Here is a 27,343-nt window from a genome sequence, read left to right as displayed (position 1 = left end):
CACTGGCAATCATTAAGGAGATCAGCCTCTAGATGATCCTCCAAACAGATCTTCATCTATCTGGATTTCTTACTGATTGTGGGGATAAAAAGAGAGAGAACAAGGGCTGACCAGGAGACAGTGCGCCGTTCTGACAGTCAGGTAAACACCATGATACATGCTCTTGTGACCTCCAGGCTGTATTACTGCAACTCTCTCTAAGCCTGGGAATGAGTACACAAACCATGGAAAATGTCCAAATGATCACAAATATAGCAGCCTGCTTACTTAAAAACACCATTAGGCTGGATCCCATCACCCCAGGGTTCTGGTCAGTGACCTGACCTCCCATTTACGGACAACATTGAGAACAAGGTTGTAGGTCTAATCTTCAATGCTCTGCAGGATTGGGGATTGAGCTATTTTAGGCACGGTCTCTCTCTCCTTCCTTAGCCCTGGCTTTCTACAACAATTGCGTCCTTCAGGAATGAAGGAGCTGTACACAGAATAAGACATGAGAGTTGAAGACTGTGCTCTTAGTGTCTACTCCACAGCTATGGAACTCCCTGATCAGAATTACCTTGAAAATTGCAACCTTAAAATCCAAATGAAAGGGCCCATCTCTTCAGTGTAGCTCTTCCTTCATAACAATAATACAGCAAGCTAAACAAGAGAACTTAACACAATTACCTTTTCTGCCTTGGGAGGAAGAGAGTGAGAATCACACAGCAACAAATCCCTATCTTATTTTCTTGTAAGGTACTCTGATATTACAGTGAGTGCAGTATAAAATATCTAGTTAAGTAATTGCCAAAACCAGGCAATGATCTTTAAGGGCTTCATGAAGATTCAAAATGTTATCTTGTTTCTTGCTGTGCGGAATATGATGGGCTAATAATCAATGGGAAATTGTGGTACCTTTTTTCTTTTTCTAATAAAGGCAGTTTTGAATTCAAGCACACTTAGCTGGGTGTTTGAAGCTGAAATATATTTTCTTAAATTGCATTGGATTATTGATTTTTATTTTATGGCCACTAATACGTATTCATGTCACCTTTTGGACAGACACGGCAGATGGCGTTTCTCAAGAGCTGTTCTCTGCAGGCCTGGTTGATGGTCACGATGTTGTTATAGGTAAATTACACTTAGTTTGCAATTATGCTCTTGCTACAACTTGTGCTAAATGGATGTGCTTCTGCATCTTTTTATATAAAATGCGTTCTCTACTTTGCTTTCCTTTTCATATATGCACAAGAGAGCCAGCAGTCCACTTTGATATAAATCCTTCCATTCTCTCTGGAAGTCAGAACTCCTACTAATTTTAACATAGGTTTTGATTTCACCAGGCTGTCTCTCCTGCTGTTTTCCAAGCAGTAAGGGGGCTAATTCCAATTTTTGTTCAACAGAAAATTGACTTTTGAATTAGCTAGTTAGGATTTATGGATGAGATTTTTCAAAAGGGCTCAGCATTGGCCTAATTCTGCTTCCATAGAAGTCCATAGTAAATCTCCCATTGAATTCATGGAGAGAGAGGGCTGGGGGGCGGGGGGGAATTAGAGCAGTCCTGAAAGCTTTTGAAAATCCCACCTGATGTCTTCAAGCAATTTCTAATGAACAGGGAGATTCTCAAAGTGGTTAATTGCCCTAAGGTCTTTAGTGATTGCTTCTAAAATACTTGGCAAAGAAAAACATGATTGGCTAGGAAAGTCTCTTTTTTTTTTCTCAGCAATTTGGCTCCTCAAAAACTGGGTGCAAGAGTCCAGTAGCTTCCTCTTTTTACCAGAATAAAGGAATTGTTGAAGAGCACAACAAAGGACACTTGTGACTGGAACATCATTAACAAATATTAGTGGCTTACCTCTCACGTGATCTATATTTGGTACTGGTAACACTAACACTATGTAGAATTGAATTACTGCACCAGTGTCAGAATCAAAGCAGTCAACGAACATCCACACCCATCACATATTGGTTCAGATGAGTAGCTTGTCCAGTTTACCTAGTGGGTTCAACTCCTGATCCTTGCATTGCTGTCCTTCCTCACCACTTTGGTCCACTTGGTTGGATCCCTGTACCCTCAATGATCCAGTTTCCTACATCTAAGTAGGAAAAAGTTCTGCTTGAGGGTTTTTTGCCTCATCACATACCTAAAAGAGGTTACTCAGATACTTTATCAAAATCTAACTCGCTGAAGTATTTTAGGAAGGAAACTGATATTCCAATGCTATTGTATAAACAAAGTCCATGTTTGTTTTGCCGGGACTGGGAAGCTAAAAAAGAAGCCATACCCGCTTTACATATAAACAGACAATTTCAGTCTCCACAGCTGTCAACCAGGAGTATGATTCCTGTCTGACTCAGTCCCCAAATGCAGCTGCCACTCCCTGTTCCTTCTCTCACAGGCAGAGTCACCCAGCTCTTTTCCCAATTTTTCTCACAGCAGAAGTGGGAGGTTGACAGAATTGCAGCCATTCCTTTCTGCATTCAAAGTCTCAAGCTTAATATTTCAGCTTGCTCCCATGAAAAAGAATCCCTCACCTTCTAGCCCTCCCCTTTGCTTTAGAGATGGCATATGCATGGGATGGAGAAAACTGTACAGATCTTGGGGGGACAGGAAGGAGTATTTGAAATTCAGTCCTGAGATGGAATCCTCAAGTGAAAGAATCCATTGGGCGAGAGGGGCGGTAACCTTCAAAAAGCAGTGATAAGATGGAATACATGGAGGCAAAAAAGGAATCCAAAAGAAGTGTTTTGACCTCTAAAAGTATGGCCTGTGACAAGCTATATAACAGACTAGGAAGACATGAGGGAGAGAAGATCATCTATAAACTCCCCAAGGCAAGAGAGAATGATGAGGGATGTGAATGAATTTGCTTACATTAAACATGAGTATTGTATATTGCGCACACACAAAAAAAAAGGTGAGTCAATCAACCAAAGTTGAGAGTGATTATTTTGAAAGAGTGATGAATGAGGGGAACCCAGTGAAGGAATTCAGAATATGTAAGCTGAACTGGGGCGTGCTAGATTGTATACAGGAGGAAAAGGCTGCAGAGGCACTGTGGAAAATGGAAAAAGGAGAAAGTACCTGGGACAGATGAAGTAACAGTGGATGCAGTGAAGTCAATGGGAAGGGAAGGCATCAAGTATCTTACAAGTTTGTTAAGTTATACTCTTGAGAAAAAGAAAACATCAGATGAATGGTGTAAAAGGTTTGTGGGACTTGCTTTTAAACATAGTGCACAGTGTAATATCTCTTCTGTCACCCAATTAATCTGACATCACAAGTCATGAAAGTATGGGAGAAGATTGACAAGCATCTCATGGAGTGGTTGGAATTTAGAAGGGTCAATATTGATTCATGGTGGGAAGGAGCACAATTGATAACATATTTGTGTTATGAATCCTGATGGAGACATTTAGAGAAAAGAGTTGGCAACTGGGTATGATGTTTGTGGACCTGGAGAAGGTGTACTATCATGCACCAAGAGAAGTAGTTTGGTGAAGTTAGCATTCTGACACATCTCTTATCGGCCATGTCCATCTTATCCACTATATGCATAATGGAATGACTGTTGTAATCACAACTAAATGGGGGTACAATAAAGAACTTCCTGTAAATGTTGGCCTGCATCGGGGCAGCATTTGAGCTCCTTTTTTCAGTTGTCATGGATGTGATAAGTGAGACTATATGAAGGGAACCTTCTTGTAACATGCTGTTCGCTGATGAGTTAGTGACATATGCAGAAGATTGTGAGACCCTGCAAGCCAACTTTGAACAATGGCAACGTAGTTTTGAGCAGGCTGGTCTTAGATCGCCAAGCCTATGATCACTGAGGGAGTAGGACTCGCCATATCACAGGCAGAGAGCCGAGAAGAATGAAAGAATTTAAATACCTAGGCAACCAGTGGTTGCTGACTCTGTTTCCCTCCTGAGAGATGCCTGGCATCATACTAAAGCTGCTTGGTGCAAATGGCAGGAGCTGACCCCACTTCTCTATGACAAAAAGATACCAGTCTATAAAACTGCAATTTGACTCATATAATATAAGGAACAAAGACTTGGCCAGCCACAAGAAAGGAGGTATGCTCTCCACCACAGAAATGAAGATGTTGAGGTAGTCAAATGGTTGTTCACTCTGTGATAGGAAACAAAATGAGGTTGTAAGGGGCCTAAAGTGAGTTGCTCCAATTAAAGAAAAGTTGAGGGAGGCTAGGCTACATTGGTGTAAGCATATTCAGTGGAGACCAGAGAGCTATATTAGTAGAATGACTTTTGCAATGATGGTGGACAGAAGACAATCAAAGGGGGAGACCAAAGACTTGGTATGTGGACTGGATAATTAGCAGATCCCAGAGATCAATCTGCATGACAGCCTGGCATCAGGGCTGGTGCAACCACTAGGCCAACTAGGCGGTTGCCTAGGGCGCCAAGTGGTTGGGGGCGACCAAAAGCGTGCTCCAGGGAGGCGGTGGAGCGGAGGTGAGCTGGGGCAGGGGGGCGCGGGGAGGGCCGCCTGCAGCAAGTAACGGGGGGGGGGCAGCACCATGCAGGGGAACTGCTCCCCGCCCCAGCTCACCTCTGCTCCGCCTCCTCCCCTGAGCACGCTGCCCCGCTCTGCTTCTCTCCCTCCTAGGCTTGCGGCGCCAAACAGCTGATTGGCACCACAAGCCTGGGAGGTGGGAGAAGAGGAGCAGTGGTGGCGTGCTCGGGGAGGAGACGGAGCAGAGGTGAGCTGGGGTGGGGAGCTGCTGCATGGCTCCCTGGGCCGAGGGGAGGAAGGGAGGGAGCGAGCAGCAGCACGGCTCCCCGGGCCGAGGGGAGGGAGTGAAGGAGGGGTCGGCAGGGAGTTGCCGCACGGCTCCCCTGGCCGAGAGGGGGAGGGCAGCGGCAGGGAGCTGCTGGGGAGGGGGGCGTGCCTCAGGGCGGAGAGGGGGGTGGGGAGCTGCTGCAGGGCTGGGCGGGGGGGCAAGGTGGAAGTTTCGCCTAGGGCGCGAAACATCCTTGCACCTGCGCTGCCTGGCATACAATCACGAGTTGTGGAAGAAGGCTATAACCCCAAACAGGGAAGTGGCAAGGAAGAAGAGCCTTGAGGTGAATTGCACGGTGGATGGTGAGGAGAGTCAGGTTACTGAGAGAAGGGAAAGCATGGTGGGATATAGGGAGCAGGGGGTATTTCTAGGTTTGGAAGATCAGTTCTGCTATGGCAAGAATTCCAGAAGGTGCAGGACTGGTAGATGTAGTGAGGGAATGGCGATATCGAGCAGCTGCAGGAAGCCATTCTTGCTCAATCTGCTTCCAAGGAGGGACCCTTGGAGGTCTGAATTATCAGTAAGATCATACTTGCACCTGAGTAATCTGGAAGCTGGCTTCTCTTACCTGGTGTGCTGTCTGCACTCACTGGTGCTCCTTTTCTTGGATCTCAGCAACACAGACTAAATTTAGGCCTCCAAATCCCTGAAAACTGGAGCCTGAGGTACCTCAGGGGCTGCAAGGATGGGACTTGTGCCCCTGAACAAACACTAAATTAATATCTTTAAATATTCAATCTACTTGTTACATTTTGGATAAATAGAGATATTATCTAGCTAGTCAGTAATAAAAGTAGATTATCATGTTTTAATCCTTATTTTGGACTGCACCAAAGAGTTTGATATTTTTAATACATTGGGGATTTTGATCTTTATTGTTCTCCCTATCTATATGACTGTTTCTTGGTATACCATAGTCTGTCTCACATTGGAGGGGATAGCCATTTGTGTAACTATTGGACATTTCATGACTACTAAAATCCTGTATGATTTCATTAATTCCAATAATTCCAAGTAACAGTATGTCTGAATGGTAAAACTAAAGCAAGTCCTTACCTTGAATCCTGCAGATGTTGATCTTTGCACTACATTTTTTTTATTTTGCATGTAGTATTTCATAATGTCTCCTCCGTTGTGCAGCATTTTAGTGTTCCAAAAATTTGTAGACAGAACAATATTCTTCTGGAATGTGGTTTACTATTTTCATATCTCAGTGATGCACACACATCCTGCAAACATTCTGCACAAAAATATAAAAATTAGATTTGAGTTAGATTAAGGTCCATTTACCTCCTCCAAAAATAACCGAACACTTTTTCTTTAGACAACTTTAACACACTATTAGGTGCCAAGCAGACATTAGGTAATCCGATTTTCTAGAGCCTTGTGCGGATACAAAATTTGTATCGCATTCGATCTGCAAACATGGTCTGTGAATATCTGCATTCTTGGATGCGGATATCCACATATATAAAGCAGATATCTGCAGATTTGTAGGGCTCTAGATATAAAATTTTGAATCCACATCAATCTGCAAACATGGTCCTCAGGTATCCGGATGTGGATATCCACAGATTTGCAGGGCTCTACAAATTTTCATCTCACTGAGATTTTATAACATGGGGTGGAAAAGTCCTGTAAATAATGATGGTAGATGGAAAAGAACAGTGGATGTTATGCCCATTACTAGAAGCAGTAGAGAACATAATACGGGATCCAGAGAAACTTGGACTTCGGGTTTCATGCCCAGATGTTATGTATATTTCAATCCATACTATAGCCATGCTTTAAAGGGATTGTCCAGTCTTGTCCAAAAAATATAGACAGGAGCACAAACTGAGTGTTGTGCTTGTACACCTGAATAATAGATTTACCACGGATCTTTTAAATGTCATACCTTCTGTAAGAAAATAAGTGTTAAATCATTTGAACTGGGGATTGAAAAATTGATTTCCCACAGTAGGTTAAAATAAATTAAGCAAAACTTGTTCCACTGACTTGAATACAGTTACTTGAGGAATTAATTTAACCCATTTGGGTTTTAAAAACAGAAGCTAAAATACTGAGAAGATGGCCCTGAATGTGTAAATCTGCTTAGGAAGCTCATTTGTTGTGCATGTCTTGATATTGCCTTGATTACTTAAAAATAAAAAGTTTAAAATCTTCCTGGTGTGGGTGGGTGGGTGGGTGGGTGTGGAGGGCTATGGCAGGGATATTAGTTCGGTTAACCTTGCTTCAGCAGAGGACCTGATTCCATTAGCTTCCAGATTGAATGCGGGTGATAAATTGCATTTCACTTTTTAGCTGAAGCATGCACAAATTCAAGTTCTGGGAAAGCCTTGTGAAACTTGATTTTTTCATAGCTCCTTTTTATAAATCTGAGGAGCTGTAGAGATGGAAAGTCAGGGACACCTGTGATTAGTGTCAGGATAGACAGTTTCTTGGCATAACCTGTTCCTGAAGGATTGTTGGAACTGTGCTCATCAAAGACTGTCGCAGAAAGCGTGGCAACTGCACGTGAGTAAAAGCGGTTACTGGGGTTCATTTGGCATGTAACCTTTCACAACATTTGCTGTTAACTCTCAACATGTTTCACCTCCTGAATGCTATTGGATTTGCTTCAGTTAACATAGGCTTCAGAAGAAGATTTGAACTGAGATAAGGGTGTCAAGGATAAGATATGCTGTACTGGCAATAGGAGGAGAAGAGCAGACCCCAGTGGCTGAGAAAGAGGAGCCACCTGCCCCCAAGGCTTGGAGGCTCACAATACCACACCTAAGAGAAGGAGATGTAAGGTGGTGGAGAGTAGCACGGAGGCACCCATCTGCTGACCTGGCATCTTGGGAAGTGTGCTGCCTGCTCGGAGCCCTCATCCAAGACATCACAGAGTGGTTGCTGAGGCTCACTGGACCTCTGACCACTACCCCATGATGTTCAACCACGTGGGCACTAAGGATACTGCCTGGTATGACCCAAAGCAGAGGAGTAGGATGAGATTAAGGGCCCAGGCAAGAACATGCATCCTAGAGATGAATGCATGGCTGTGCAGTGGATATTGACAGAAGGCTTTGGCTTCCTAGACTATGGGATGCTGTTCCAGGAAAGAAGATTACTGGGAAGAGATGAGGCCCACCTGACCAGGAAGGGAAAGAGCACTGTCAGACCCTGGCTCACCAACCTAATGAGGAGGGATTTAAATTAGTTCAAAGGGGGCAGCTGACAAAAGCCTATGGGTAAGTATGAAAAAGGTGACCTTAGAGGGCTAGATGTTGGGATGGGCGGGGGAGGAGAGGAATGGAAAATTACAGTAGGGTCATAGGAGCATCAAGAGAGAAGACAGTGGGGGAATGTGCACAACATATTAGATGTCTATACACAAAAGCAAGGAGTATGGGGGATAAACAGGAAGAACTAGAAGTATTAGTACATAAGCTAAATTATGACTTGGCATCAGAGAGACTTAGTAAAATGACTGGAATATTGGCATAGTTTGAGGAAGGAAAAGTAGCAAAAAAAGGAGGTGTTGTATTATACATAAAGAATATATACACTTGTTCTTTGAGTGATGCTCCCATGTGTATTCCACACATGGGCACGTATACATGCCATGCACCTGAGTCCAGAGATTGTAGGCTAAGACCATCCGCTTGAGAAACATTGCACCATCAGCCTCTGCTCAAGCAGCAGAGGGTTCACAGGTCTCAATTTTCAGCCCTCGCTACTACTGTGACCTCTACCTGTTCCTAGTCAAGAACCACCCACTGTTACTGATGCCAACCACTTCTGTCTCTCCCCAATCTTTGGGGGAATCTCTCACTTTTTGCCTACCAGTGGGACTCTGTCATGACAGACAGTTGGGTTTTAGAAATTATCAACCATGATTACTCCACTGAATTTCTCTCCCTTCCTCCCCACAAACCTCCTTCCCTCTTCGTCTTCAGGGACGACTCACAAGGAGATTCTTTGTCAGGAGGTAGATTCTCTCTTCAGGGACCAATAGAACAAGGGCCACCTCAGTTTCAAGGGAGAGGGTTCTATTCCCCATACTTCTTAATCACCCCCCAAAATGGAGAATGGAGACCCATTCTAGACCTTCATCAGTTGAACATCTTTATTTGAAAGTCAAAATTCAGAAAGTCAGAATATACTAGCATCAATAATTCCATCCCTAAAGGAGGGAATATAGTTCACGCCTCTCAACATGGATGCCTCTTTTTGTGTAAAAAGAAAAGGAGTACTTGTGGCACCTTAGAGACTCACAAATTTATTTGAGTATAAGCAGTGAGCTGTAGCTCACGAAAGCTTATGCTCAAATACATTTGTTAGTCTCTAAGGTGCCACAAGTACTACTTTCCTTTTTGCAAATACAGACTAACATGGCTGCTACTCTGAAACCTGTCTTTTTGTGTAGACATTCATCTATCCCATTAAAAGTTTCTCTAGTTCCTGGAAGGTCAGGAACACTATCAGTTCAAAGCCCTTCCATTTGGACTCGCCACAGCACGCAGGATATTCATAAGGGTTTTCTCTGTGATGGCAAACCAAATGAGATGTCCTGACTGCAGAATTTTGCCATATTTGGACAATTGGTTCCTAGTAGGTCTCCAGCCACAAGGTTAGATCAGTGACTTTGTTCCTGCTCTATCTTCTAGCAGCACTGTGTGTCTGTGTTAATAAATAAAAGTCCATTTTGACCCCCCACACAGACAAACTTTACTGGAGCAGTGCTGGACTTAGTTTCAGCAAGAACTTTTCTCCCCACAGAAAGATTTCAGTGGGAAGCCTGATAACACAGGCTACTTGCAGACCAAAGACTATAGTCAAAATATGCCTTTCTCTACTAGGCCATATGTCTTCATGTACTTATGTGACGCCATTCACCAGACTTCATCTGTACTGCCTGCAGGCCTTTCTCTGGTCCAGGCAAAGACCATATGTCATTACTTATCTTACCTGGTGGTTGAACCCAAAACAAGTGCGAGTAGGAGTCACCTTCAGCACTCCCACCCCCAGTTCCACCACCACAAAAGATGCATCCCTTCTGGGTTGGGGCACTCACCTGAATGATCACACTGTACAGGGCACTTGGACTCCATGGAATGCCAAACTGCACGTGAACCTGCTAGAACTGAGTGTGGTCCACCTGGCCAGCAGGGTCTTTCTCCTCCTTATAGTCATTCTATATCCAAGTAATATTGGACAACATCACTGTATTCTTTATATAAACAAGCAGGGTGGAGCAAGATCCTTTCCCCTTTGCCTGGAAGCAGTCAGGCTTCAGAATTAGTGCATCAGAAACCACATCACTGTCGTAGCCACATGCCTACCAAGTATTCAGTATTCTTTAGCAGGCAACCTAGTTAGGCACTTCTGTGCAGATCACAAGTGGGAAATACACAGTTCTGTCCTGAGCAAGATGTTCACTCTGTGCGGAACTCCTCAATGGGATCTCTTTGCATCCCAAACAAATAGGAAATTTTCCCTGTACCTCTCCAGAGCAGCTATGCGCCACGACTCCCAGGGCGACACTTTCCTGTTGACATGGACAGACCAACTGCAATATGTCTTTCCACCCATTCTCCTGCTACCACAGGTCTTGAGAAAGATTTGTAGTGACTGGGCCAGAGTCATTCTCATAGCACCCAGCGGGCCCAGACAATTTTGATTCCCAAAACTTTTGAGAATGTCAGCCCATCCTCCTCTCAGGGTCCGTCCCTTCTTAGATCGCCTAACTCAGGAAGACTGCAAAATGAGACACTCCAGTTCAGATTCACTTCACCTGATGGCCTGGCATTTGGATGGGCATCAGATCTAGAATGCTCATGTTCAGAGGCCATTCAAGCCATTCTTACTCAACGTAAGAAAGATTCAATTAGGAACTGCTACCTAACTAAATGGAAACATTTTCTATCTGGGCACAGTGCAATCAGTCTTCTTCAGACTGAAGATATCCCAGTCAATTTAGATTATGTCCTGTCATTGAAGAACTCGGGTCTTTTCATTAGCTCATTGCTGGTCTATCTTGCAGTAATCAGTGCATTCTTCCCTCTAGTAGACCGGGTTCTGTGTTTACTCACCCAACTCAGAAATCAGAGTTAGGAGCGAGATGTAGGGCCAAGGCAGAGAACAGTGGTATGTTACCGATTCTGTACAATAGAGACTTTCAAAAAGGACTAGATCAAAGCTCACTAACAAACTGTTAATGCATGCCAGCAGGATTCACTCAGTCTGCAGCAGGTTAGTGTGGGGTAGATTCACACCCCAGCTTGCCGCAAACTAAATGGTTGTGTAGAAGAGCCTTAAGTGATTAAAGGTTGCCATATGCCATTCAACTGATTTAGCTTGGACACCAGGCAACCTTGCTACTTGGATCTATTTAGCCGAACTAAACTTTTAAGCTATTGGCTTGACAATGGTCAAGCAGGTCAAACAAGAGTAAGCTTTGTGGCAGTTTAGCTACAAAATAGCAACTCAGTTCAGAAATATGTTTGGCACAGTTTGTCAATCTATAGTCCCCTCCATCTATTATTGTGGTTAAAAAGATAGTAAGTTCCAAGCTTTGCATATCCTACACATTCTTTTTTTAAGGGAATGTTTTGTCTTATATGAAGCCAGTGGAAGTATATATTTCTGCAACAGCTCAAAGATGTACTACTTTATGTGCTAAAGACTAGGTTCAATTAAATCCCACGAAGTCAAGATACTCTTACAGTTATTAACGTGTCCCTTTCCGCCAAGGGCTTGGTGATGAGGTATACAATTGTGCATCAGTGTGTTAATGACATGATTCTTTTGTGTTCAGAAACGATTGCCAAGAGACCTCCATATGGATTTTGAACAACATAGAGGATAGGATAGAGTCTGATACATATCAGATATTTTGATGCACTTGTTCACTACCACTGCTTTGACTCCTATTTTCCAGATATTATAATCCGAACCAAGCAACATCACTTAGTCACCAGAGCAACAACTTTTTTTCAATAGTATCAAAAATTTCTTGCTGAGAAGTCTACTATGTCGAAAAGAGCTAACTGAGTAATACGTAGATAATATTTGGAATGGGTAACACTAAACATTTCTTTATCTACATCTGTTACATTCTCTTGTAAGAAGTTTGAAGCCATTTGGAGAGTATTGTTTGAATCTCGTTTCTACACCTGCCCTTTCATTAATACTAACTTAAAATATCACAGTTTGGCTTGATTTCTTTTTTACTTGGGTGCTGATTCACATTCAGCAAAGGTGGTAAGGACTACTGCAATAAGTAGGTGGGGTTGAAAGGCTCACGTCTGTAGTAAAAGATTGTTGAATTCAAAGACAAGTGTGCTGGCCACACCAAAGAATGGGTGCTTGACCAACTTCACAGTGGCTTCACCATAAGGAATACCGAGCAATAAAGAATACTATTGATGGCTTTCTATTAACCATAGAATGCAGTGTCATATAAATTAGAAAATGAAAAGACTACTGGTCTCCTCTGCCTCCTACTGATAAATTATTCCCTGCAATATTTTACTGTTTGTTTATGTATTTAATTTTATTTACTTTTGTCCAATCTAGTTTCAAATGTCTCACATGCTAGAGCTTCTGCCTCTTCCCTTTTGAATAGTTTTTGCATTTTTAGCATCAGAATTTGCCCTCCCTCCTTTGCTTACCTCCTTTTCCACTCACTTACTTCTGGTTAATAGTCCCTTATGCTCAGGTGAATAATTCCTCTTTCCCCTTTGTGTTTATTGCATCATTCAAGTATCTGAAGTTAGTGCTAGATAACATAAGACCTGGGGATTCAGGTGAGGTTGGTGGCAGCCATGACTACCCTCTGTCTTGGTTTTTTGCTCTACTGTTATGCATTAAGGTCTAAAATGGAGGATAGTGCATATGACAGGCCAAGCACTGAGGCTGCTAGGCGCACCAGAGAACACCAAAGTGAAGCAGTGGCAGTAGTACTACCAACGCTCCATATAAAAAGAGAAAAAACTATCCCCATCTTTGCTCCAACTATCTCCATCCAACAGTTCTGTTACTTTCTTCTTCCAGGACTTAATGCTTCAGAGCTTGCAGCCTAAAATCTGATCAGCTTTATTTTTGTACCATATCATATTGCAAACTCTTATCTAACTAGTTGAGTGATCACCACAAGTTTCACTCTTAGATTGGTTGCACTGAGACTATTTCATTCATTCATTTTGTTTGCAAGTCAGTCTTTTTGTGATACATCTGCCATACCACGAGCTATTTTTTGTCATGAATTTCTGTCCAGGGAATTGCTGTTAGTAAATGAATAGTGGTTTTGCTTGTTTGTCTGGAGAGGTAAAAGCAGAAGTGTCCATGTTAATCCACATGTGATTTCCTTTTTTTTGGAAGAAGGAAAGGTTGTTAGTTTTGAGACACATAGACCACATGATGCATAAAGACTTTCTGTATAGTACTTTAGGCAGCTTGATTACTCACTAGAATGATACGGCTCTGAAGGATATAAAAAGGTAGAGTCTTCTCTTCGTTCAAGAATCCTGTAGGGATTCATTTGTAACTTACCGTGTGATTATACTTGTCTGCTTCAACCAAAGGATCCAAAAGTGAAAGCTCAGTATGTTAACTTTTACTCTTCTTAACATCTTCCTATTACAGCATTTGAAGTTGTAGGCACAGGAAAATGTCATACAGTTCCTCGTGGCTTGCCCTTTTTGCTTTCATAGGTCTTTTTTTTTTCCCCTTTGGCTTTGTTTATCTCCATCTTCATCTTTTTTAAAAAAATCTACTTATCAGCTCAACTTAGGCTAGAATTATGTGAACAAAAAGCATCACTATCACTGTTCTTTCTGTAACCAGAAAAGTGATTGTGCTGAAAGTAAGTGTATAGCAGTTATTTATGAAAAGCTACAACATTTCTAGAAGTACAGAATTTGGGTAGCACTACTTGCTGAAAGCCTGAAGCTTTACAGATTCTTCATTAATATCTTCAGTGCATCTCAAGTCCCTGCTAATTTTGGTAGTCTTGAGGACTTTGTAGAAGTTTTGTTTAAATTGTTTGTTTTTTTGTTTGTTTTTGTTCAAGCTTTATACTTGTATAGAGTAAAGCTGTAATATCAGTTCCATTCCTCAATTCTCCTGCCGCTGTGTAATACCTATCAAATATATAGACACGCCATAAGGATCCCAATGACAGACCAAAGAAACTCAATCGGTAGAAAATTGGTTTTAATCTCTGTTTCTGGTTGGAACAGACTATTCTGGAGAGCAGTCTTATTTATCTCTCTCTCCTGACCCACAACTAATTTTACTTAAGCTATTTTATAGTAACTATGGTTCTCTCAACACAGTCATGTAACTCCCATTAGCTTTAATAAGATTATTGATAGACTAGCCCCTAAGGATTTTATAGATAACTAGGAGCTTAAATATTTCAACACATCCAGCTCATTTAGATCCTAACACACTAAAGGGTGACTCATAATGACTAGACTCTTGGGGATTCAGAGAGCATCAAATACACCCTTAGGTGGTCAAACCTTGCATCTAATTGCTCCTTCAAAGAAGAAAAATCTGTATATTACGCCTTTTTAATTACGTAAGCTGTGTATAAAATGTCTTTGATACTGAAGCATTTTATGTTCATTGAAATATGTTCTGCTGTATTAATTTCAAGGGTCAAAAGAGTTCAGGGTGTTAAACTCACTGTCCAACATAAAAACAGCAATATGGTGCATTCTGGAGGGGTTTCCTATGGAGACCCTAGCTTACTGAATTTCTTGGTAAACATGCAAAAGCATTTGTTCTAAAGTTGAAAGACAAGAAAGAACAAGAAATTAAAACAAGTGTTTATATTGAAACTGAAATTGAGTGATTAGGCAAAACAAAATTAAACCTTTAAAGCCAGTCTCCTATTTAGATATAAAATATTAGCCTCTTATTTTTAGAACAACCTTTCTGATGAAAAAGAAAGTGTTAATTTTACTGACAGTTCTGATGTGTAAAGGATATTCACTTTTCCTTTTTCTAACAGACAGACTGACCCAAGGTGAAGGAGAGAGGGGGATGGGAAAGCTGGGGGAGAATATGGCTTTTGGTGCTGTCTTTAGAACACTGGATGGCTGATCAGTCACAAATGGATACTTTTCCTGACAGGTCAACCACAGCACCTGTTGGGAGGACCCTGGTTCACATTCTAGTCAGGGATGTCATGTGGTTGGACCTTTTCTCGTTCGGTACAGCAGGATTATGGTCATCTCATCTCACTGTGCTGATGCAGTGCAGTTTATTTCAGGGTTTGATGAAAAGTCAAGAAAATAAGGAAGGAAGGGGAGAAAGGAACATAAAACGAATGGAACAGAACAGGATCTGATGTGCCTCTACAGTACTGGCAATTAGGTATCCCCACTTATGGGCTGAGGACTGGATGTCAGGACGATAGGATTTTCAGGACTCACAAATGCAAAAGTAAGTTCCTTGAACAAGAGCAAGCTTAATAGCCTTCTCTCAGGAAGAAAATCTTTCAGGCTCATTTTCTGCTCCTTCTGTCCTTGGGGTGAAGGCAAACAGGACGAGACCAGATGAGCTGGGATGTCAAGTGGGACGGAAGAGAGGAGCATTTTTTTTTTTAAAGTCTCTTTTCAAGAAAGCCAGAAAGGGAAAAGTTGGCTGTTCATCCTCCTCATTTCGTCCACCCATTATGCCCAATCGCCGACCTACCAGGTTTGGTTCACTAACTTCTGGCTACGCGTTTCCTGCTTTTTAACCAGCATCGTTTTAACACGGTCACGGCCAGGCTGTGGGCGACCAGACCAAGCAGTCAGAGCCAGGGACTGTGGTCGCAAATCAGGAGTCCGTTGGATCAGGATACCAGGGGTCAGAAGTAGGAGACAAACAGGAGGATTGTACCATGAATCAGACACCAGGAGTTGTGCCAGGCCAGGATGTCAGAAAACCAATCCAGAGGCGCAGGAGCAGGAAGCACAAGGCACACAGCCCAGAATACAGTGGAGCCCAGTAGTTCAGACAGCTTCTTGTTCCTGCTGCTGGCTTAAGTAGGGCCAGCATGCCCGTCAGCTGCTCTGGGATTCCACCAATGGGACTGCAGGGGCGGAGCCTCAAACTGGAGCTGGGCTTCATAGTCCCAGGTACGCAAGTGTCAGCAGGCTGGAGCGTGGCTGCTCCTATAAACTCTGCAAATCCAGGTTTGAGACCCGTGTTCACAACAGACACAGTTCTTGAATCGTATTACTAGGCCCTTTTTGTTTGGGCTTATTCCCTTATTTTGTTTTGGTGTTCTTGCACATGTAATTATTAAACAGCTTGACCTATTTTCCGTGTTTGATTTCCAATCATGCAAGAAGTTATAGGCTATTGTGACATTTTATGAATTCGCAAATACCTCTTACATTTGAGCTTACAATTGGCATAAATTTTTAGGTCCAGTAATCACAATATATGGTGCATGAAACAGGCATGTTTTAATGTATCTGAAAAATAACTTTTTTATAAGTGCCCACCTTACTGAATTCTGATTGGTAGAAGCTGGGATACAAGGTGAGAAAAATAGTGCATCTGGCAGTAAGCACAGCTAGTATAATGGCTGTCATGGCAGAATTATAAGTATTAAATACATAAAACACAAGAAATTCTCAAAGTAAAAACATTAATCCATATACCATGTGTAAACATATTGCTATAGTTGTCCATATTTTACAGCCATTATCAAACAAATCACATTTTTAAACTATTCTAAAATATTAACAATGATGATTGCCTTAAAAATGCTCCTTATTTCAGGAGACAGTGGACCAGATTCTGATTTCAGTTCCTTCAGTGTAAATGAGGAGGAAGTCCACTGTCATCACTGGAGATCCTCTGGATTAAACTGGTGTAACTGAAATCAGAATGTGGCCATGTGTAAAAGAATATTAAGAATAAGTGTTTATTTTATGCTAGGTCTGAGCAAAGGGCTCATTTTCCTCATAATAATGAAATAGCTCTCAGCTGTTGCATTAGTAGCAGGAATAGTTAGCAGCAAAGCAACTGGTGATTTTCTCTACACTATCTTAATTTCTGGCATGCATTCCCTGGTATTCACTTATCTGCCAGTGACTAGAATGTCAAAATAAGGGTTTGAAGTACAGTGATTTAAACTAAATTAAGGTATACATTATTGCAAACTGGCCCAGCTTGACATTTCGTTTTAGCAGTTTGGTCAGAACAAAATATGTAAGTGATAAAGAAAAGAACCAGAAAACAACCCTATAATCATGTAAAGCTAGGCCTCTGTCTTTTTTCTGTGCTTATCTGTCTTCTCTCTAAGGTTATGGGTAGAAGGAATGTGAACTGTGTGTAACCTGTACTCCCCGTTTTGGGGAAAGAATTCCTTATACAGATAAGCCTCCATGTTCATACCTACCCCAGAACTTCAAACAGACTGGGTTAACTGGCTTGAACTGGAAGAGATATCACACTGTATGTTGAACCAGGCTATAAAAGCCCATCTCTGTTCTTTGTTCGGGGCTTCGCCATTTTCCTCTGTAAAGGAATTGGTGAGCCCTTCAGCTGTCGTACTTGCTAACATTAAAGTGCCTCACTTTATCAAAGAGCCAAGACTCTGTGTTTTGTTTGGCTAATACAGAAGTCCAGGGAAGGCTACCCTCCTAACCCTAGATGGGAGGGGAAACCTTTTTCCCTAACATAAGTCATAGCAAACTTTGGTAATTTCATGTCTTCATCAGATCTTTGCAGCTCTTCCAGTCCCAGTGCTGATGCGCATCCAAGAATCTGACCCAGCTTTATTATTACGAACCTACTGCATCAAACTCCTATAATCCAATTTTATGAAAGTATCTGTACAAGTGCTTACAGGATCTTGATGTTCCTCAAGCTGAAGGGCTTGGTGTAAAACTCTTGTCTGAAGACTATCAACCCCTTTCTCTGCGCAATCCCTGGCAAATTATATGTTCAACCTTGAGCCCTGTCTCAAGTTCTTTGTCTGGGTAATTCATATGCTGCTTTAATCACAGATTGATTACTTTACCTCAGCCTTGTCAAAATGCTACAGATATCAGTGTTTTACAATAGGTCTAAAATGTTGAGTGTGACCTACCTAGGAGCATAAGGCTCAGAAGTCCTTAAGAGTCATTAAGGTGTCTCTTTCAAACTGAGGGGCAAATCCTGAGGTTCTTAATCAGTTTTTCACTCAATCTTTACTTGGATAAACTGTTATGGAAGGCAATGGAAGTTTGATGGAGGAAATGCAATGGAACCATTGTCGTAAGAAGCTGAGTGCTTGTTTGAGTATCCAGATGTGAGCTGTGAAAGGCTTGTTCACAGTACCATGCTTGAAAAATGGTTCTGTGCCTCTTGCTAACTTCCATGATCTTTCTTAGTTCAACCACATTTGCTTTCAGAAATTCAACCTGGATTACCTCTAATAGTCTTCTTCTCAACTACAGTGTGAGAATTCTTGGGTTTGAATATATAATCATGGACAACGAAAAACTTGTTGAGACATTTAATTTCTGAAGTGTCTATTGGCATTCTCCACACTAAACCACACGTGTGCTCTTGATTCTGTTACAGAAAAAAATTTCTCTAGAAACTGCTCTGGTTACTTAGTTCTGTGGTTAATTTATTAACATCAGGTTCTGTAACCCTTGCTTTTAAACTTGCTGTGACTGTCTGGCTTTTCTCCTGAGATCAGATTTTTGTGTTTCAAATTATCTTCCTAAATCTGATTTTCTATTTTTCTAAAGTTTTTGGAAAAATGGTAAATTGCTAGTTATGTGAATACCTTAATTTTAAATCAGTGAAAATAATTGTCACAATTTGAATCCGTTTGTCTTGCTTATAGTATGAGGAATACATTGTTATAAGTCACTGGCATCAGATATTACTTACTTAATCTTTAGGACATTTTGTTTTTGACTCCCTAACCAATACCATGCTGCTGGAATTGCTTGAACATTAGGTATGGTTCTAGCACCAAAATTACTTCATGTCCACATTTGGTATAATGTTCCTCTTCAGTGGAATATACTCTGTTCTCAGGAGATGGAAAACTTTCTGGCAGCTGTTGCTTGCATATTACTTTGGTTCAATCCTGAGTTCGTTTCTTTCTGCCTGCTACCTCTGGGTATTAAGGAATTTGAGGACTACCATCTTTACATAATCTCTAGATTTTATACAGTTCAAGTGGGGATGAATATTTCAGAGGTTCCTATCTGTCAGAACTGTCTTTAAGCAATGCAAACATGGATTTGCAACCTTCCTACTAAATAATGCTGGCAAGAATTCTTCATTTTTATCCCACAGTTTCCTGTTTATGAAGACTTATTGTCAATATCTCTTTCCAACAGAACCAGATTCAAACCTCCCCTTACAGTCTGCGACTAGTATGTGCGTTTGGGTTATAGATTAAATGCTGAAACAATCTTTTGGAGACTTGGTATCTGTCCCCTCAACACCCCCCCCACCCCCACCCCCAAATGCCAATGAAATTAATGCTCTCTAAAAAATGCCAGCATTTTAAGGATTAAACATCATGGGCAAACATTTTTCATCCATACAATATCTCCAAAAATGCGAATTTTAATGTGATAATTGTGTTGAACTTTATTCACTTGTAAAAAAAAAAAAAAAAAAAAAAACTTGAAGTTGAGCATTTCAGTTGCTGGGACTGCTGCAGTCTTCCATGTATTTACTTCAGCTCATACAACATCTAGTTGCTCCTCTTAGGCTCCTTGGGGGGGAAAAAAAAACACTGTCACAAAGTCCACTGGCTCTTGGTCACACAGCACTCTGATTTTAGGATATTTATTACTTTTTTCCCCCCCACTGTTTAGCTGGACTGCTCCTCTATTTGTCTGAATTGACCTCAAAGCTTTCATGGGTCAGCTTCTCAAAACAAAATGTTGTGGCATCTAATGTGAAGCTGTCTACTTGTAGTGGCACAGTGTTCTAATCTCCTGCTAAATTTTGGGATACATTGAGATATGCTTTAAAAACAAACTGAAAGGCCAGAAATGTAACTTTAAGGAAGGGACAGGGACCGCTAACAGGGAGTTTCAAAAGGGAGCTCTCCAGGTAAAGGAGGAGCAAATATGGGACCCTTGGGGTAAGTGGCTGTCTGTAGTGTGTGTTTGTGTTAGGGGGTTACTTGCTTTGTGCTGAGCTTTGTTTGTTTTGACCATGTGCTGTGGTCGGCAGTTGGAAGCTGTGCGCTTCTAAACAAGGTTTGAAATCTAGAAGCCTCATTGGCTGAGCCTTAGTCAGGGACGGGGCTATCAAGAAGGCCAGGGCTTTATAAAGCAGTGAGCAAGCAACCAGGGAGCTTTGCGACCAGGGACCGCTAACAGGGAGTTTCGAGAAGGAGTTGGGAAGGGGGTGAGCAGGGGTCAAAGTAAGTCTTGGGACTTACCAGTACGGGGCTGGGCTGGGGCTGGCTCTGGCCCCCGGAAGGGGCGGGGCCTTGGGTGGAAGGGGCGGGGCTGGGGGAGGTCAGAGCCAGCCCCGGCCCACCCTCCACCAGCAAGTGCCTCCTTCCGACTCCCCGGGGTAACAGCGGCAGCCAGGGCCTCTGGCAGCAGTTTAAAGGGCCCTGGATGGTAGCGGTGGCCGGAGCCCTGGGCCCTTTAAATCATTCCCGGAGCCCCACCGCCGCTTCCCCAGGGCTCCGGCAGCAGGGTTCCGGGGATGTGGCTCCAGCTGCCACTACCGCCCCAAGCCCTTTAAATCGTCCCCGGAGCCTGCCGGAGCCCTGGGGAAGCGGCGGCAGGGCTCCGGAGACGATTTAAAGGGCCCAGGGCTCGGCTGCCACTACCGCCCCGGGCCCTTTAAATCACCGCCCCAGCCCCGCTGCTGCTACCCCATGGCTCCGGCAGCGGGGCTCTGGCAGCAATTTAAAGGGCCAGGGGCTCCAGCTGCTGCTGGGAGCTGCAGGCGCTTTAAATTGCGCCTGGGGAAGTTGATCCACCCCGGTACGGCGGACTGGCTCTTACTTTCACCTCTGGGGGCGAGGTACACTTGCCATTCCTTAAAACCTTTAAACTATAACCAAAACTTCTTGATTTAAACAAAAACCCTATCATTAACCTAGATAGCTGTAGGAGAAAATGCAGGCAGAAGCCCAGCAGCAGAGTGGGGGCTATCCTGTTTATTGCACTCAGTGTAGCATGTATGATTACCTGCCCTGTGGGCGGGTGGCATATGTGCGCATTCGGTGTGAGGAGCTCCTGGCCCTCAGAGACCTGTACGGGCTTCGGAGGCCAGTGTGGTGGAACTGGAGGAGCTAAGGGAGGCAGAGAGGTATGTTAATGAGGCTTTCTGGGACACTGTAGATTTGTCCCATTTCCAGTCAGACACCCCCTGCGCTGTTAAGGAGGATGAAAGACCCAGAGAAGGAGAGCAGTCAACGGGAACAGAGGGATACCTTCCCATAGTTGGGACCCTCCTTTCAGATGAAGTTGGGGTATCCTCTCACTGAGGTTACCTCTCCGGGGGAGGGAACTCCAGTCATTAGGAAAAGGCAGGTGTTAGTAATGGGAGATTCAATCATTAGAAACCTAGATAGCCGGATTTGTGATGACCAGGAGAACCATATGGTGACTTGCCTACTTGGTGCGAAGGTTGTGGATCTCTTGAGGCATCTAGATAGACTTATGTGTAGTGCTGGGGAGGAGCTGGTGGTCGTGGTACATGTAGGTACCAATGACATAGGGGAAGAGTGGGAGAGATGTCCTGGAGGCCAAATTTAGGCTGCTAGGAAAGAGACTGAAATTCAGGACCTCTATGGTGGCATTTTCAGAAATGCTTCCAGTTCCACGCACAGGGCCAGGTAGGCAGAGTCTCAATGCGTAGATGAGACGATGGTGTAGAGAGAAGGGGTTTAGATTTATTAGGAACTGAGGAAACTTTGGGGATAGGGGGAGCTATACAGGAAGAATGGGCTCCACCTAAACCAAAGTGGATCCAGAGGGCTGGCACTTAACATGAAAAAGGTTGCAGAGCAGTTTTTAAACTAAGAGATGGGGGAAAGCCGATTGCTGCAGAGGCACACGTAGATCGGACAGAGACTTCTCTTAGAAGAGAGTATTGATAGAGATTCTTTAGGTTTTAGTCAGGAGGAGGGGATGGAAGAGGATAAGATATGGGCCAGATCAGATGAGAAACATTCACATAAAGAATCTGACCCATCAGAAAAGGGCAGACAGATAAACAGTGACAAGTTTTTAAAGTGCTTGTACACAAATGCTAAAAGTCTAAATAATCAGATGGGTGAACCTAAAGTGCCTTGTGTTAAAGGACAATATCGAAAGGCATCACAGAAACCTGGTGGAATGAGGACAATCAATGGGACACAATCATTCCGGGGTACAAAATATATCGGAAGGACAGAACAAGTCATGCTCGGGGGGGGGGGGGGGGGGCGGAGCAGGGGAGTAGCACTAATGTGAAAGAAAATGTAGAATCAAATGAAATAAAAATCTTAAATGAATCCACATGTTCCATAGCATCTCTATGGATAGTAATTCCATGCTCTAAAAAGAATATAACAGTAGGGATCTATTATCAACCACCTGACCAGGACAGCGATAGTGACGATGAAATGCTAAGGGAGCTTAGAGAGGCTATCAAAATAAAAAACTCAATAATAGTGGGGGATTTCAATTATCCCCATATTGACTAGGTACATGTCACCTCAGGATGAGATGCAGAGACAAAATTTCTTGATACTTTAAATGACTTCTTCTTGGAGCAGCTGGTACAGGAACCCACAAGGGGAGAGGCAACTCTCGATCTAGTCCTGAGTGGAGCGCAGGGTCTGATCCAAGAGGTAACTACAATAGGACCGCTTGGAAATAGTGACCATAATATAATAACATTTAACATTCATGTGGTGGGAAGGACACCTCAACAACCCAACATTGTGGCATTTAATTTCAGAAAGGGGAACTATGCAAAAATGAGGAGGTTAGTTAAACAGAAATTAAAAGGTACAGTGACTAGAGTGAAATCCCTGCAAGCTGCGTGGACACTTTTCAAAGACACCATAATAGAGGCTCAACTTAAATGTATACCCCAAATTAAAAAACACAGTAAAGAACTAAAAAAAATCCACCGTGGCTTAACCATGTAAAAGAAGCAGTGAGAGAGAAAAAGGCATCTTTTAAAAAGTGGAAGTCAGATCCTAGTGAGGTAAATAGAAAGGAGCATAAACACTGCCAAATTAAATGTAAAAATGTAATAAGAAAAGCCAGAAAGGAGTTTGAAGAACAGCTAGCCAAAAACTCAAAAGGTAATAAAATGTTTAAGTACATCAGAAGCAGGAAGCCTGCTATACAACCAGTGGGGCCCCGTGACGATTGAGATACAAAAGGAGCACTTAAAGGCGATAGTCATCGTGGAGAAACTAAATGAATTCTTTGCTTCAGTCTTCACGGCTGAGGATGTTAGGGAGAGTCCCAAACCCGAGCCGTCTTTTGTAGGTGACCAATCTGTGACAATTCCTCAGATTGAAGTGTCACTAGAGGAGGTTTTGGAATTAATTGATAAACTAAACAGTAACAAGTCACCGGGACCAGATGGCATTCACCCAAGAGTTCTGAAAGAACTCAAATGGAAAATTGCGGAACTATTAACTATGGCTTGTAACCTGTCCTTTAAATCAGCTACTGTACCCAATGACTGGAAGATAGCTAATGTAACACCAATATTTAAGAACAGTTCTAGAGGTGATCCTGGCAATTATAGACCGGTAGGTTTAACGTCAGTACCGGGCAAATTAGTTGAAACCATAGTAAAGAATAAAATTGTCAGACATATAGAAGAACATAAATTGTTGCGCAGAAGTCAACATGGTTTCTGTAAAGGGAAACCATGTCTTACTAATCTATTAGAGGTCTTTGAGTGGGGTCAACAAACATGTGGACAAGGGGACATAGTGTACTTAGATTTCCAGAAAGCCTTTGACAAGGTCCCTCACCAAAGGCTCTTACGTAAATTAAGCTGTCATGGGATAAGAGGGAAGATCCTTTCATGGATTGAGAACTGGTTAAAAGACAGGGAACAAAGGATAGGAATAAATGGTAAATTTTCAGAATGGAGAGGGGTAACTAGTGATGTTCCCCAAGGGTCAGGCCTAGGACCAATCCTATTCAACTTATTCATAACTGATCTGGAGAAAGGGGTAAACAGCGAGGTGGCAAAGTTTTTAGATGATACTAAACTGCTAAAGATAGTTAAGACCAAAGTAGACTGTGAAGAACTTCAAAAAGATCTCACAAAACTAAGTGATTGGGCAACAAAATGGCAAATGAAATTTGATGTGGATAAATGTAAAGTAATGCACGTTGGAAAAAATAACCCCAACTATACTTACAATATGATGGGGACTAATTTAGCTACAGCTAATCAGGAGAAAGATCTTGGAATCATCGTGGATAGTTTTCTGAAGATGTACACGCAGTGTGCAGCGACGGTCAAAAAAGCAAACGGGATGTTAGGAATCATTAAAAAAGGGCTAGAGAATAAGACGGAGAATATCTTATTGCCCTTATATCAATCCATGGTACGCCCACATCTTGAATATTGCATGCAGATGTGGCCCCCTCATCTCAAAAAAAGATATACTTGCATTAGAAAAGGTTCAGAAAAGGGCAACTAAAATGATTAGGGGTTTGGAACGGGTCCCATCTGAGGAGAGATTAAAGAGGCTAGGACTTTTCAGCTTGGAAAAGAGGAGACTAAGGGGTGGATATGATAGAAGTATATAAAATCATGAGTGGCATGGAGAAAGTGAATAAGGAAAAGTTATTTACTTGTTCCCATACTATAAGAACTAGGGGTCACCAAATGAAATTAATGGGTAGCAGGTTTAAAACAAATAAAAGGAAGTTCTTCTTCACTCATCGCACAGTCAACCTGTGGAACTCCTTGCCTGAGGAGGTTGTGAAGGCTAGGACTATAACAGAGTTTAAAAGAGAACTGGATAAATTCCTGGAGGTTAGGTCCATTAATGGCTATTAGCCAGGATGCGTAAGGAATGGTGTCCCTAGCCTCATTTGTCAGAGGGTGGAGATGGATGGCAGGAGAGAGATCACTAGATCATTACCTGTTAGGTTCACTCCCTCTGGGGCACCTGGCATTGGCCACTGCTGGTAGACAGGACATTTGGCTGGATGGACCTTTGGTCTGCTCTAGTATGGCCATTCTTATGTTCTGAAGGGGGTGCGTATAGCAGTGTTTCCATTAATATTTTAAAATATCACTGAAAGCTATTTTAGCAAGTGAACATTTCTCTGCGGTGTTTGCAGTGCAGCTGTTACAGCATTGTTCTAATGCATGAAAACCTTACAATGAAACTGATTGGAAATTTAATCAAAACTGTAAGTGAAACTCACTTGATAGTTCCTTTATTCACATAAAAATGCATAAAGGAAACAAATATAAAGTAAATTAAATTTTTATCTGTAACGTAAGTAACTTATTAATGACTTTAAATGAAAGGATTCCATTTTCAATATATCTCTTTAGATTCCTATTATACAAAACAATCTTTCATTGCAATAAATAAAACAAAATTGAATTAATTTACCTCTGTATACTTTCTGCAGAAAATGCTGTGGATCTGGCCTATAACCTGGCAAGTTGTCTAAGCTCCATAACAGTTTGAACTAGTAGCTCCTCATTTTAGGTGTGGCAGACTTGTGTGTCTTTCAGTGCCTTAGTTATTAGAATATTCACAACTTTGCTTCATGTCTGATTAATGTTTTATGATATTTCATCTAAGTATGGTGTAATAAAATCGCACCTTCCTGCCTCATTGCTTTAACTTCCCCACCACTCTCCTCTTAGTGGCAGAAGGGCTCAGTTAGAATGGCTGTGGCCCAGCCTGTGCTGGTAAGGCTTGTGGGGTTGGAGTTGGTGCTGGTTAGGGACAAGGTTTTTTATTTTGCAAAAAAATGTGGGGGGTGGGAGAGGAGGAAATTAGTATGCAGCTTTGAGGCATAGAGGCTTTTGGATAGGTAATGGGAGCAAGCAGGAGTATGCGGGTTTGCTAATCTTGCTGAATGGCCTCTATAATTGGCCCTTGAAGTACCCAGCGGTGGCCTTTGCATTACTGTCTTAGGGTGGCTAAGAGAGATGACTGTTGTGGAGGCAGGAGGTCCAGGGAAGGGCTGGTGATTGGGTCTCTTGATCCCTTTCATGGTGGGTAGAGAAAGAGATGTAGATTGTTAACCTGTTCAGGGCAAGGATTGTGTCGTCTTCTCATTGGAAATTGTCTAGCTTTACTCTTTGTAAAAGTTTGGGGGGAAAGTTATCCAAACAAATCCACTTTTGTATGCGTATAGGAGTTCAAGATGGAAGCTCATGGAGGGGACTGTATATGAACATGGACATTAGTTGCAGTACACTAGCATGCTAGCTAGGATTTAAAATGTTCCAAAGGTTATCTGTTCCCCTCCCTTGGGCTTGCTTGAAGAGATCAGGAAGGAATGTGTCTGTCTGTCTTACCCTCCCTGCTATGGTGTAAGATTGCAAGGTTAGCCAGGTGTGTTAAGTTTTTCGCTTCTTTTGAAGCAGGATACCAGACTTGATTAGTCTGCCCAGGGTTGGACACTTTCTAAGAATTTTTTCCCCCCATGCCCCAGTAATTTTGGTTGTCTTCAGCAAGCCCTTTCAGTGATTTCACCCTATGTAAGAGAGAAACCGATTAATACACTCTCTGAATGTGGTTTTACTTCTCGCTACCTTAGGGCTAAATTTTAATCTGACTTACATTCTGTGCAAACCCAGTGAACTAAATGGAGTTGCACAACATTTAAATCAGTGCAGATCCTGTCCCTTATTAGTATTAGAATAGCTTGCGCTGATGCATATGTCATAATTTTATGTATATATTTCTAGGCCTTGTTTGTCCGCTTTTTACTCCTGTCAAACATTGTGCAGATTTTTCTCAGTGTATTATCAATGATCACCCCCAAGTCTTTCCTACTCTGATTAGTATTCAGTATCCTGCTTCCCTGTCGGCCGCAGCCTTTGATTCTTTGTGGTGACTAGTCCTATTACCTTATCCTTTATCTTAAAGTATACAGCAGGGATCATGCTCTCTTGTGTTTGTTCTGCTATAGAGCTATTAGTTGGCAAAAACACATTCTATAGTCTCCAGAAGTGCCACCCTCTACTAATCGGTTGCAATTGGTATTTGCTCCTTTTCTGCCAAGCAAAAGATTGGTGCATATTGGGCAATACCAAATCCAGTTAGTTGAAAGGGCTGAATTTCTGGGTACTTCTGTAATATAAGTAATCTTTTGAGCTGTCCGAGCCATTTATCACTATGGAATTTTCTTCCCAGTCAGCTCGTTTAGTCCCTTACATATATGCACAGGAAAAACTACAATAATCCTAGATGGCCCTTCCTCCACTTCACTGTTCCTCTCCAGCCAAAACTGCTTTGGCTCTCTCTAATACTTCTTTGAGTGCTTGCTCATGTCGATTCCATTCTAGGTGTGCATGCGCCCACGTGTGCAGCCATCGAAGATTTTTGCCTCAGCAGTACCCGTAAGGCCAG

At 42.4% G+C, this 27,343-nt stretch overlaps 1 protein-coding gene and 1 long non-coding RNA gene across 5 annotated transcripts in view; one reads left to right on the top strand and one right to left on the bottom strand.

Annotated features, from left to right (window-relative positions):
- STK39 (serine/threonine kinase 39) overlaps nt 1–27,343 on the top strand; it is a 199,810-nt gene that overhangs the window by 146,965 nt on the left and 25,502 nt on the right. For 3 of the 4 annotated variants that reach the window (XM_037912485.2, XM_043525521.1, XM_043525522.1), the window contains one exon: nt 1,045–1,113. In XM_037912485.2, the coding sequence (XP_037768413.1) occupies nt 1,045–1,113 (69 nt within the window). Of the gene's footprint in view, nt 1–1,044; nt 1,114–1,705; nt 3,607–27,343 lie in introns of those variants that run through there. The other variant, XM_043525523.1, reaches the window with a different exon arrangement.
- LOC119567349 overlaps nt 5,757–27,343 on the bottom strand; it is a 37,287-nt gene continuing 15,700 nt past the window's right edge. The window contains exon 4 of the long non-coding RNA XR_005227331.2: nt 5,757–6,031. This is a non-coding gene — a long non-coding RNA (uncharacterized LOC119567349). The remainder of the gene's footprint in view (nt 6,032–27,343) is intronic.

Source organism: Chelonia mydas, chromosome 11, assembly GCF_015237465.2.
Source record: "Chelonia mydas isolate rCheMyd1 chromosome 11, rCheMyd1.pri.v2, whole genome shotgun sequence".
NCBI lineage: Eukaryota > Metazoa > Chordata > Testudines > Cheloniidae > Chelonia > Chelonia mydas.
This window is presented reverse-complemented; position numbering and strand designations above follow the sequence as displayed.